This window comes from Mesoplodon mirus (assembly GCF_964341445.2).
Source record: "Mesoplodon mirus genome assembly, chromosome: 3".
NCBI lineage: Eukaryota > Metazoa > Chordata > Mammalia > Artiodactyla > Ziphiidae > Mesoplodon > Mesoplodon mirus.
This window is the reverse complement of record NC_138978.1, coordinates 108,016,188-108,028,940: the sequence shown is the minus strand read 5'-3', so window position 1 is coordinate 108,028,940 and position 12,753 is coordinate 108,016,188. Positions and strand designations below refer to the sequence as shown.

Genomic DNA, 12,753 nt, shown 5'->3' with positions numbered 1-12,753 from the left:
AGAAAAAGAGAATCAGATAATCTAAAATAATCAGACTTTTAAAGCTGGAAGAAACTTTAGAGGTAATCTATTCTAACCCCTTAACTTTACAGTAAGAAAACTAAGTTACTGGGACTTTCTTTTCAACTCACATTAATATCTTCTTGCTGTTTCTTGAGTTCTAGGGCCATATCCCTTGTTTCTTGTGCTAGTTCTTTGTTTTCCAGTGAAAGCCTTTTGCAGCTTGCAGTTAGTTCAGTATTCTTAAGCCTGTTTTTTAAAAAGCATGTCATACCAAAATATTTACATATAAAATTATATGATGTGGAATTTTATCCAAAATAATCTTAGGGGAAAGAAAGGAAGTGCTGGGGCTACAAATGAAATAAGATTGGCCATTAGTTAAAAATTTTTGAAGCTGGGTGATAGGTATATGCTGGTTCATTACAATATTCCCCCTTAACGTTGTATATATTTGAAAATTTTCTATAGTAAGTTTTTCAAGATGTTACATATTTCCTTGCATATTCTCCATACTGTTTATCTTTCCACAAATTTTGAAAAGTATTTATTTTTTTCATATAATATTTTCTTTCTAGTAGACTGTCTCTTAGAAACTGTTTCAAATTTCTGATGATTTAATAGTACATGAGACATTAACTATTTTTAATTAAAATATTTTCATTAAAATAAATAAAACTTTGTGCACATGCACAACACTTAAACTGCTCTTACAAGGTCTCAAATATTCTACATTGGAAGAGAGATTACTGCTGTTACTGGTTGCAGCCAGGATCAATTTTAAATGAGGGAAGGGGAGTGTGTGGCTGGCTCTATGGAATGATTTCAGAAGCACCTATTATCTCCTACTTACTGATACTGGAAACTCATCAAAGAGTTTTAATTAAAAAATGAAAAGTTGAAAAAGCAAATATACCAAGGATAACACAAATTTATATTAATCAGTTCATTCATTAAAAGGAATTTTGGTTAATAGATGAATTTTACCCAGAGCCACTACAAAAGTACTGTTGAAAATGTACCAGAAAGCTGAGAATGGGAGTTGAAAGAGAAGTGACAAGATGCTGAGTAAATTACTTATTTCTCATTTTTATCTAGAGCTGAGAAGCAACAAGAAAGCAAAAATCATGCTCACCACTAGATTGCCTACTTCAGTTTAGTTCTCCCTGAGTAACAACACAACAATCATTTCCTCCCACTTTCTCTAGAAATTAAATTTACTAAGTAGGTGAAACAACTAAATATTATGTTTGGACAATGTGAGAAATGAATTTATATTTTGTCATTTCATCAATACAAACCTATGTAGTAATTTAGTAAAACAATCAAAATAACTAGTTACAACTACAAATGATTATTTTTATGAGGAACTAAATAATCTCCAAGAAAAGAACATATCGCTCTTCTAATGCAGTTCTCAAGTTTGTGATATATACTCTTCTTAGGTCAATAATACGTACCTCCTTTAACAATGAAATTGACACATTATTTTGATCTTTAATCAGAAATAAAACACAACTTTAAGCCTATTCAAAAAAGTATTACACATAATTTACTAATTTAGTATTACCTACTTCGGAAAGTAGTTAATACTTTACAGTATTACAGAAAGCTTAGGAATTGAATACATAAGCTACTTTATAGATAGAAAACATACTTCTCATTTTCAAGCTCAGTTTTCAGCTCTTTAACCTGTTTTGAATAATGCTGTTCACTTGTTGCAATGGCAGTTAACTGTATTTCCAAATCATGTACATTTTCCTGGAAAATAAACATGTATTATCAGAGCAAATGTTTTTACCATTTTCTCACTTAAAAAGTAGGTCACTCTATGTAAGCAAGTTATATCTTTGGCAAAAATATGTCAAATTTTAAAAATTTAAATTGATTTAATTCCATAGTCATTATAATTTTAAAACAATGAGCAATGACAAATGCAATACTATAAGTAAATTCCATCTTGATATTCTGAAGCTCAACCAGTAAAATTATATTTGCATATTATAAAATACTATTTTCAATTTTATACTACCAAGTAATTAATTTCAATTAAAATGTCACATTTTTAAGAAGAAATGCATTAGTTAATGAAATCAGGCAGTACTTGAAAAACTAAGCTGTTCTTACTATATTAGAAAGACAATTACAATGTAATACTGTAATAGACTGAAAACATACTTTTTAAAAATAAAAGACATTCTAAAATTATAACATGAGCACTATAAAAATTACTGTAAGCTAAGAACTTAATAAAGGCTAAAATTTAAATGTATCAATTAAGAAATACTCAAGACATCAAGAAATGTAATTGTATAAGCCATGGCATTATGTATACTATTGGTATCTAAAATGTTGACCTTTCTCTTCCTCATTATAATAGGCAGGTTCTCTAAATGTGCTTTAAATCAATTGTTAGCATACTAAATATAGCAGGAACACATCTTCCAGTGGAATTTTGTGAAGCAATCTTGTACAAATCTAACAGCCACACCATAATCTACAATGTAAATCTGTATCCTACTAACAAAACACTTGAAAGAAAAAAATGTATCCTTTTTAAACAAACCTCTCTGGTTTTGAGAAGTCCAGTTAGTTCTCGTTTTGCTCCTTTTAATTCTTCAGCAATCTTCTCAAATTGTTTCTTCTCATCTAAAAGCTTTTGGTTTTCTGCCTATTTAAGGACATTTACAAATCGTGACAATCAAAGCACACACACATTCAAAATAATCAAGCTGCTCAAATAGAGTTGTGAAGAGAATTATGAATTTCTCTTTGGTTAAGATTTTTTTAAAAGAGAAGACAAGTCACTAGGTAAATTCCCAAACTATGATAACAGAGGATTTAATGGGCAGAACCCTGGAATTTTTTATTTAAAAAAAAAAGTCATACAGGTCACTGAATTCAAACCTCACCTTATGCACAAATCACTTTAATTTATTAGCACTTATTACTTAACTCACTATTACTTAACTATTAACTATTACTTAACTATTACTTAACTCACTATTCTATCAACCCAGTTTGTACTTACATTTTACTAAAATGCTCTTCCTGTAACTTTCATGCAATGGTCATTGTTCTGTTCTGTGTTCCTTAAGCACAAAGAAGTCTAATTCCTCTTTTCACATGATAGCTGAGAAATATTTGAAGAGCTATCATCACTCCTGAACTTTTCTCTTAGCTATTCTAAAATTTCTAATTATTTTTATTATATTTCCTATGGAATGGTTTTATATTGCCTCATTCCTTCAGGATGGGCTCACTTTGTCAACATACCATTCTAAATGAGGTGTCAAGAATTTAATTCAATGTTCTAGATAACCATGGGTCAGCAAACTACAGCTCACAGATCAAACCCAGCCACTGACAAAGAAAACAAGACCAAAAGACAATATTATATATTATCTATGCCTGTCTTGCCCTGTAACAGCAAAGTTGAATAGCTGCATCAGAGACCATATGGCCCACAAAGCCTAAAAACTTACTGTTGGCCTTTCACATAAAAATTTTGTCAACCTCTGCTCTAGACAAGTCCTATACAACAAAAACTTTCTGCAACAATAGGAACATTTTCCATCCTGTCCAATATGGTAGCTATTAGTCCTTCAAATGTGGGCTACTGGAGCTGAGAAACTGACTTTTTAATTTGATTTATTTTAATTAATTTAAATATAACACATTTGGCCAGTGGCTACCATAATGGTTAGCATAGCTCTAGCTACTGAGCAAAACAAACTATAATCTAACCATTAACTCTTTAGTTATGAGTGCTTAATTTCTATTATTTCCTCCTGTTATCCAACAGAGCATAAGTTTATGAATTCAATTTTTATTTTGTTTACTCAAGCATGAGATTATAATAATTTTATTAAAGCCTTGCCAATAAGAGGTCCAAGATTAAAAACTATAAAATCCACTAACTGCAGTTATAGAGTTTGAATTTTATCTATAAGCAGTGTAGAGCTATTGAAAGTTTTGATACAGCAATATAACATGATCATATTTGTGATTTAAAAAAGATAACTATAGAAATAGTACATAGGAAGACCCAATTATAATCAGGATACCTATATAGATATGTAGAAATATCTACAAATATAAAGACTCAAAGATATGCCACGTAAACAATAAACATAAGAAAACTAATGGCTATAATAATATCAGTTAAGACAGACTTCAAAATGAGAGAGTATTATCAGAGATAAAGACAGGCATTCAATCATGAGCAAAGAGTCAATTCAGCTGGAAGATATAATAGTTATATATAAATGTAAAACCTTTAACCGTAATTCTAAATACACAAGGCAAACATTGACAGAATTAGAGACAAACAGACAATTACAAAATCAAAGTAAGAGATTTTAATACCCATCTTTCAGTAAACAATAGAACTGGACAAAAATCAATCAAAACCAAAAGATTTTTCACAATACCATCGACCAACTGTACCTAATTGACATTTATAGAACGTTCCACCTAACAATAGCAGAGAAAATATTCTTTTCAAGTGCACATGGAGCATTCACTCAGATATACCATACCATGATTTCTAAAACAAACCATAACAAATTTAAGTAATAAAGTATATTCTTTGACCATAATGGAATTAAGCTAGAAATGAATAACAGAAATATAACAGTAAAATCTCCAAATACACAGAAATTAAATAACAGACTTATAAATAACCCCAGGGTCAAAGAATAAATCTCAAGAGCATTAGAAAATAAATGAAAATGAAAATAAAACATATCAAAATTTGTGGGCTACAGCTAAAGAAGTGATTAGAGGAAATTTATAACATTAAATGTTTACATTAGAAAAGTCTCAAAACAGCAATCTAAATTTCCACCTTAAAAACATAGAAAAAGAGCAAATACACACAAAGCAAACCGAAGGAAGGAAATAAAGAGAAGAAATCACTGAGACTGAAAATCAAAAACCAACAGAGAAAATCAATGAAATAGAAAGCTGGTTATTTGAAAAGATTGATAAAGTAATAAAACTCTATCAGGACTGACAAAGAAAACAAGACGAAAAGACAACCCTCACAATGGGAGAAAATATTTGCAAATGAAGCAACTGACAAAGGATTAATCTCCAAAATTTACAAGCAGCTCATGCAGCTAAATAACAAAAAAACAATAAACCCAATCCAAAAATGGGCAGAAGACCTAAATAGACATTTCTCCAAAGAAGATATACAGATTGCCAACAAACACATGAAAGAATGCTCAACATCATTAATCATTAGAGAAAAGCAAATCAAAACTACAATGAGATATCATCTCACATCAGTCAGAATGGCCATCATCAAAAAATCTAGAAACAATAAATGCTGGAGAGGGTGTGGACAAAAGGGAACACTCTTGCACTGTTGGTGGGAATGCAAGTTGATACAGCCACTATGGAGAACAGTATGGAGGTTCCTTAAAAAACTAAAAATAGAATTACCATACGACTCAGCAATCCCACTACTGGGCATATACCCTGAGAAAACCATAATTCAAAAAGAGTCATGTACCAAAATGTTCATTGAAGCTCTATTTACAATAGCCAGGACATGGAAGCAACCAAAGTGTCCATCAACAGATGAATGGATAAAGAAGATGTGGCACATATATACAATGGAATATTACTCAGCCATAAAAAGAAATGAAATTGAGTTATTTGTAGTGAGGTGGATGGACCTAGAGTCTGTCATAGAGTGAAGTAAGTCAGAAAGAGGAAGACAAATACCGTATGCTAACACATATATATGGAATCTAAGGAAAAAAATAGGTCATGAAGAACCTGGGGTAAGATGGGAATAACGACACAGACCTACTAAAGAATGGAAATGAGGATATGGGGAGGGGGAAGGGTAAGCTGTGACAAAGTGAGAGAGTGGCATGGACATATATACACTACCAAACGTAAAATAGATAGCTAGTGGGAAGCAGCTGCATAGCACAGGGAGATCAGCTCGGTGCTTTGTGACCACCTAGAGGGGTAGGATAGGGAGGGTGGGAGGGAGGGAGATGCAAGAGGGAAGAGATATGGGAACATATGTATATGTATAACTGATTCACTTTGTTATAAAGCATAAACTAACATACCATTGTAAAGCAATCATACTCCAATAAAGATGTTAAAAAAATTTTAAAAGACTGACAAAGAAAAAAGAGAAAAGACATAAATCACCAATATCAGCAATGAAAATAAGGGTAACACTACAGACTCCAAAGACATTAAAAAGATAATTGCAGGGAGTGCTACAAACAACTCTATGCACAGACAGTCAACAAAGTTAATGAAATAGGTTAATTCCTTAAAAACCACAAACTACCAAAATCACCCAAGATAAAGCAAGTAACTTGAATAATTCTATAGCAAAAATAAATAAAATTCATAGTCAAAAATCTTGCCAAAAAGCAATCTCTAGGTCCACATGACGTCTCTGGAGAATTGTACCAAACATTTAAAAAAGAAATAATACTAATTCTATATAATCTCTTCCAGAAAATGGAAATGAAAGAAATGATTCCCAACTCATTTTATAAGGCCAGCATTAGCCTGGCTCCAAAACCAATGAAAGACAATCCAAGAAAACTATAGGCCAATAACTCTCATGAAAACGAAAACAAAAATCCTCAACAAAATATTAACAAAACAAATACAACAATACAGAAAAAGAATAATACAAGCATATCTCAGAGATATTGCGGGTTCATTCCAGAATACTGCAATAAAGCAAATAACATAATAAAGCAAAGCACAGGAACTTTGTGTGCACATAAAAGTTATGTTTACACTATTCTTAGTTTATTAAGTGTTCAACAGCATTATGTCTAAAAACAACAATGTACATACTTTAATTTAAAAATACTTCAGAACTTCCCTGGTGGAGCAGTGGTTAAGAATCCACCTGCCAAAGCAGGCGACACGGGTTCAAGCCCTGGTCCAGGAAGATCCCACATGCCATGGAGCAAATAAGCCCATATGCCAAAACTACTGAGCCTGTGCTCTAGAGCTCACGAGCCCCAACTACTGAGCCCACGTGCCACAACTACAGAAACCCACACACCTAGAGCCCATGCTCTGCAACAAGAGAAGTCACCTCAATGAGAAGCCCATACACCACAACAAAGAGTAGCCCCCACTTGCTGCAACTAGAGAAAGCCCGTGCACAGCAATGAAGACACAATGCAGCCAAAAATAAATAAATAAATAAAGATTTTAAAAAATACTTCATTGCTAAATAAACCCACACACCTACGGTCAATTAACCTTCAACTAAGGAGGCAAGAATATACAATGGGAAAAGTCTCTTCGGCAAGTGGTATTGGGAAAGTTGGACAGCTGCATGTAAATCAGTGAAGTTAGTATGCTAACATATATATATGGAATTTAAGGGAAAAAAAGGTCATGAAGAACCTAGGGGTAAGACAGGAATAAAGACACAGACCTACTAGAGAATGGACTTGAGGATATGAGGAGGGGGAAGGGTAAGCTGTGACAAAGTGAGAGAGTGGCATGGACACACATACACTACCAAACGCAAAATAGATAGCTAGTGGGAAGCAGCTGCATAGCACAGGGAGATAGCTTGGTGCTTTGTGACCACCTAGAGGGGTGGGATAGGGAGGGTGGGAGGGAGGGAGATGCAAGAGGGAAGAGATATGGGAACATAGGTATATGTATAACTGATTCACTTTGTTATAAAGCAGAAACTAACACACCATTGTAAAGCAATTATACTCCAATAAAGATGTAAAAAAAAAACAGAAAAACGAATACACCCTCTCACCATACTCAAAAATAAACTCAAAATGGCTTAAAGACTTAAACATAAGACATGACACCACAAAACTCCTATAAGAGATCATAGGCAAAACATTCTCTGACAAAAATCATACCAATTTTTTCTTAGGTCAGTCTCCCAAGGCAATAGAAATGAAAACAAAAATAAATAAGTGGGACCTAATCAAACTTACAAGCTTTTTCACAGCAAAGGAAACCATAAACAAAACAAAAAGACAACGTACAGAATTGGAAAAAAATTGCCAACAATGTGACCAACAAGGGCTTAATTTCCAAAATATACAAACAGCTCATACAACAACAATAAAGAAGCAAATAACCCAATCGAAAAATGGGCAGAAGACCTAAAGAGACATTTCTCCAAAGAAGATATACAGATAGCCAATAGACACATGAAAAGATGCTCAACATCGCTAATTATTAGAGAAATGTAAATCAAAGCTATAATGAGGTACCACTTCACGCCAGTCAGAATGGCATCATTAAAAAGTCTACAAGGGCTTCCCTGGTGGCGCAGTGGTTGAGAATCTGCCTGCTAATGCAAGGGACACGGGTTCGCGCCCTGGTCTGGGAGGATCCCACATGCCGTGGAGCAACTGGGCCCGTGAGCCACAGCTGCTGAGCCTGCGCATATGGAGCCTGTGCTCCGCAACGGGAGAGGCAGCGATGGTGAGAGGCCCGTGCACCGTGATGAAGAGTGGCCCCCGCTTGCCACAACTAGAGAAAGCCCTTGCACAGAAACGAAGACCCAACACAGCAAGAATAAATAAATTAATTAATAAAACTCCTACCCCCAACATAAAAAAAGAGGATATATGAGAAAAAAAAGATGATATGGTTTCATTCCTTTAAAAAAAAAAGTCTACAGATAACAAATGCTGGAGAGAGTGTGGAGAAAAGGGAACCCTCCTACACTGTTGGTGGGAATGTAAGTTGGTGCAGCCACTGTGGAAAACAGTATGGAGGTTTTCTCAGAAAACTAAAAATAGAATTACCATAGGATCCAGCAATCCCACTCCTGGGTATATACCCAGACAAAATTATAATTCAAAAAGATATATGTACCTCTATGTTCATAGCGGCACTATTCACAATAGCCAAGACATGGAAACAACCTAAATGTCCATCGATAGATAGATGGATAAAGAAGATGTGGTACATATATACAATGGAATAGTACTCAGGCATAAAACAGAACAAAATAATGCCATTTGAAGCAACATGGATGAACCTAGAGATTACCATATGAAGTGAAGTAAGTCGGAAAGAGAAAGACAAATACCATATGATATCACTTATATGTGGAATCTAAAGTATGACACCAATGAACCTACCTAAGAAACAAAAACAGAGTCATGGATATAGAGAATAGACTGTTGGTTGCCAGGGGTAGGTGGGTGGGAGATGGAAAAAAAAATACTTCATTGTTAAAAAAATGTTAACCATCATTACATTATTTGTAATCTTTTTGCACTAGTAACAAAGATCACTGATCACAGATCACTGTAACAAATATAATAATAATGAAAAAGTTTGAAATACCATGAGAATTACCAAAAAGTGACACCAAGACACAGAGTGAGCAAATGCTGTTGGAAAAATAGCGCCAATATACTTGTTTGAGGCAGCATTGCCACAAATATTCAATTTACAGAAAATGCAATTATCTGCGGTGAAGTGCAATAAAACAACGTATGCCTATACACCACACCAAGTGAGGTTTTTCCCAGGAATACAAGGCTGGTTCAATGTTTGGAAATTAATCAATGTAAAACACCATATTAATAGTCTAAAGAAGAAAAACCACATGATCATATCAAATGACACATAAAAATAATTTGACAAAATTCAACACAGATTCATAGTAAAAATTCTCAACAAACTAGGAATACATGGGAAAGTCTACAAAAAACCTATAATTAACATCATAGTTAATAGTTAAACACTAAATGTTTTTCCCTTAAGATCAGGACACCAAAGATGTACACAATCATCACTCTTATTCAATATCACACTGGAAGTATGGAAGAATTAAAAAATACACAAAATAATTCATCTTTAATAAATAAATAAATATTTTGTGGAAAAGGTTGGGGATGTGGCCAAGATGGCACAGTAGGAAGACCCTGTACTCACCTCCCCCTATCAGCATACCAAAATTAAACTATTTACACAGAAACTGTTGATGAGAAAGACCAGAAGGCTAGAGAAAAGACCTTCTACAACTAAAGAAATAAAAAAGGAACCACAATGATATGGGTAGGAGGGGCAGATATGTGGTATAGTCAAGACCCATACCCCCAGGGTGGGCAACCCACAAACAGGAGAATAATTGAAATTGCAGAGATTCTTCCCAAAGAGCACGGGGTCCAAGCCCCACACTGGGCTCCCAGGCTAGGGGCCCTGCACCAGAAGATGAGTCCCCAAAACATTTGCCTTTGAAGGCCTGTGGGATTTACTTTCAGGAGAGCCAAAGGGCTATGGGAAATACAGATTCCACTCTTAAAGAGTGCACACAAACTCTCACATGCTCTGGGACCCAGGGAAAGAAACAGTAATTTGAAAGGAGCCTGCGTCAGACCCACCTGCTGACACCAGGGAGCCTCCTAGAGAGGCATGAGGCAAGTGGAGCCCACCCTGGGAACACAGACGCTGGCAGCAGCCAATTTTGGGAGCTCGTTCTACTACAAGGACACTTGTGCTGGCAAGCAACATTCTGGAATCCTCCCCCTCTAGCTTATTAGTGCCAGGATCCAGTCCACCTCAACAGCCTGAAGACTCTAATACTGGGAACCTCAAGCCAAGCAACTAGCCAGATACAGCCCCACCAACCAACAGGCCAACTTCTTTAAGAGCCCCAAAGCCCACAGCCACCCCAAGACATGGCCCTATCCACGAGAAGGCAGAGGACTCGGCCCCACACATCAGTGCACCAGCACCAGCCCCGGAACCACCAGGGCCCTGCAATCAGAGATCTCAGGAACCAGCTCTACCCACCAGTGAGCCAGCACAAACACAAGGACCCAGCCTCACCCACCAGTTGGTGAGCACAAACCCCAGGATCCCTTGGGCTCCCACTCTGCCCACCAGTGGGCGAACAACAGGCACAGGACCACTGCAGCCACACAGCCTGCCTTGTCAAAAACCAGCCCATGTACCAGCAGGCTGGCACCAACCCCAGGACCCCCTGGGCCCTGAACCTGCCCATCTGCAGGTCAATACCAGTTCTGAGATGCCTTGGAGGCCCTCAGCCAGCCATCCAAGAATCCAGCCCCACCAACCTTCAGGCTGACACCAGCTCTGGGATACCCCGGACCCCAGAGCCAGTAGTGTCAGGAACCAGCCATGCCCACCAGCAGGCCGATACTAGATGCAAGACCCCAGCAATACAACTACTCATCCCAGAACCCAGCTCTGCCCACCAGTAGGTCACCCCAACCCTAGGATCTCCTGAGGCTCCACAGCCAGCCACCTTGTGACCCAGCCCCACCCATCAGTGGGCAGCAGCCTCCACACAAGGCAGCGCCTGGCAACCAACTGCACCGGGGCCACCCACACCTGTAAGACCACCCAAAGTAGGCAGCCCACCACAACACAAGGAAAAACATGGCCCACATAGGGGGCACCCCTAAAGCATATAGTTCTGATAACCAGAGGAGAATATGTGGCTGGGACACATAGGATGTCTCCTATAAAAGGCCACATCTCAAAGGTCAGGAAATATAACCAACCTTCTAAATACATAGAAATAAAAGCAGCAAATTAGGCAAAATGAGGCAACAGAGGAATATGTTCTAAATGTAGGAGCAACAAAGTGAAGTGGAGATAAGAATCTACCCAAAAGAGTTCAGGGTAATGATTGAAAACTGCTCGAAGAATGTGAGAGAAAATTGGATGAACAGGGGGAGAAGTTAGAAGTTTTTAACAAAAAGTTAGAAATTATAAAGAAGACCCAAACAGAGATGAAGAATACAATTACTGAAATTTTAAAAATACACTACAAGAAATCAACAGTAGATTAGACAATACAGAGGAATGGATCAGTGAGCTGGAAGACAGAGTAGTGGAAATTACTGAAGATGAACAGAAAAAAGAATAAGAAGAAATGAGGACAGTTTAAGAGACTTCCATGACAACATCAAGAGTATTAACATCTGCATTATAGAGGTCCCAGAAGGAGAACAGAGAGAGAAAAGGCCAGAGGACATATTTGAAGACATAATAGCAGAAAACTTCCCTAACCTGGGAAAGTAAACAGACATCAAGGTTCAGAAAGAACAGAGTCCCAAACAGGGCCACACCAAGACACACTGTAACTTAAATAGCAAAAATTAAAGATAAAGAGATAATATTAAAAGCAGCAATGGAAAAGAAGTTATGCATATGAGAACTCCCAAAAGGCTATCAGCTGACTTTTCTGCAGAAACTCCACAGCCCAGAAGGGAGTGGCATGATATATTTAAACTGGTGAAAGGGAAAAACTTAACAACCAAGAATACTCTACCTGGCAAGTCTTTCACTCAGATTTGATAAAGAGATCAAAAGTTTTACAGAAAAGAAAAGCTAAAAGAGTTCAGCACCACCAAACCAGCCCATGTACAAAGCTAGAAGAAAGGTTAAAAGACAAAAGTAATAAACTCAACTTTATCTGCCATAAGTAGTTAAGGGATACACAAAACAAAAAGATGAAAAGTATGATGTCAAAAACAGTAATCATAGGGAGAGGGGAGAGAAAATGTAGGGTTGTTAAAATGCATTTGAACTTAAGACTTTAAAAACTTAATCAGATAGATAGATAGATAGATAGACTGCTATATATAAACCTCATAGTAACCACAAGCCAAAATTCTATTATAGATACATATACACAAAATAGAAAAGACCCCAAACATAACACTAAAGATAGCCATCAAATCATAAGGGAAGAGAGCAAAAAAGAACTACAAAAACAAC

The 12,753-nt window shown here is 36.3% G+C and overlaps 1 protein-coding gene across 3 annotated transcripts in view; it reads right to left on the bottom strand.

The window, feature by feature from the left end:
* SYCP1 (synaptonemal complex protein 1) overlaps positions 1 to 12,753 on the bottom strand; it is a gene marked incomplete at both ends in the record, with an annotated part of 173,016 nt that overhangs the window by 75,754 nt on the left and 84,509 nt on the right. For all 3 annotated transcript variants that reach the window (XM_082615943.1, XM_082615944.1, XM_082615945.1), the window contains 3 exons: positions 132 to 249; positions 1,658 to 1,761; positions 2,567 to 2,671. In XM_082615943.1, coding sequence (XP_082472069.1) covers positions 132 to 249; positions 1,658 to 1,761; positions 2,567 to 2,671 — 327 coding nt within the window. The remainder of the gene's footprint in view (positions 1 to 131; positions 250 to 1,657; positions 1,762 to 2,566; positions 2,672 to 12,753) is intronic.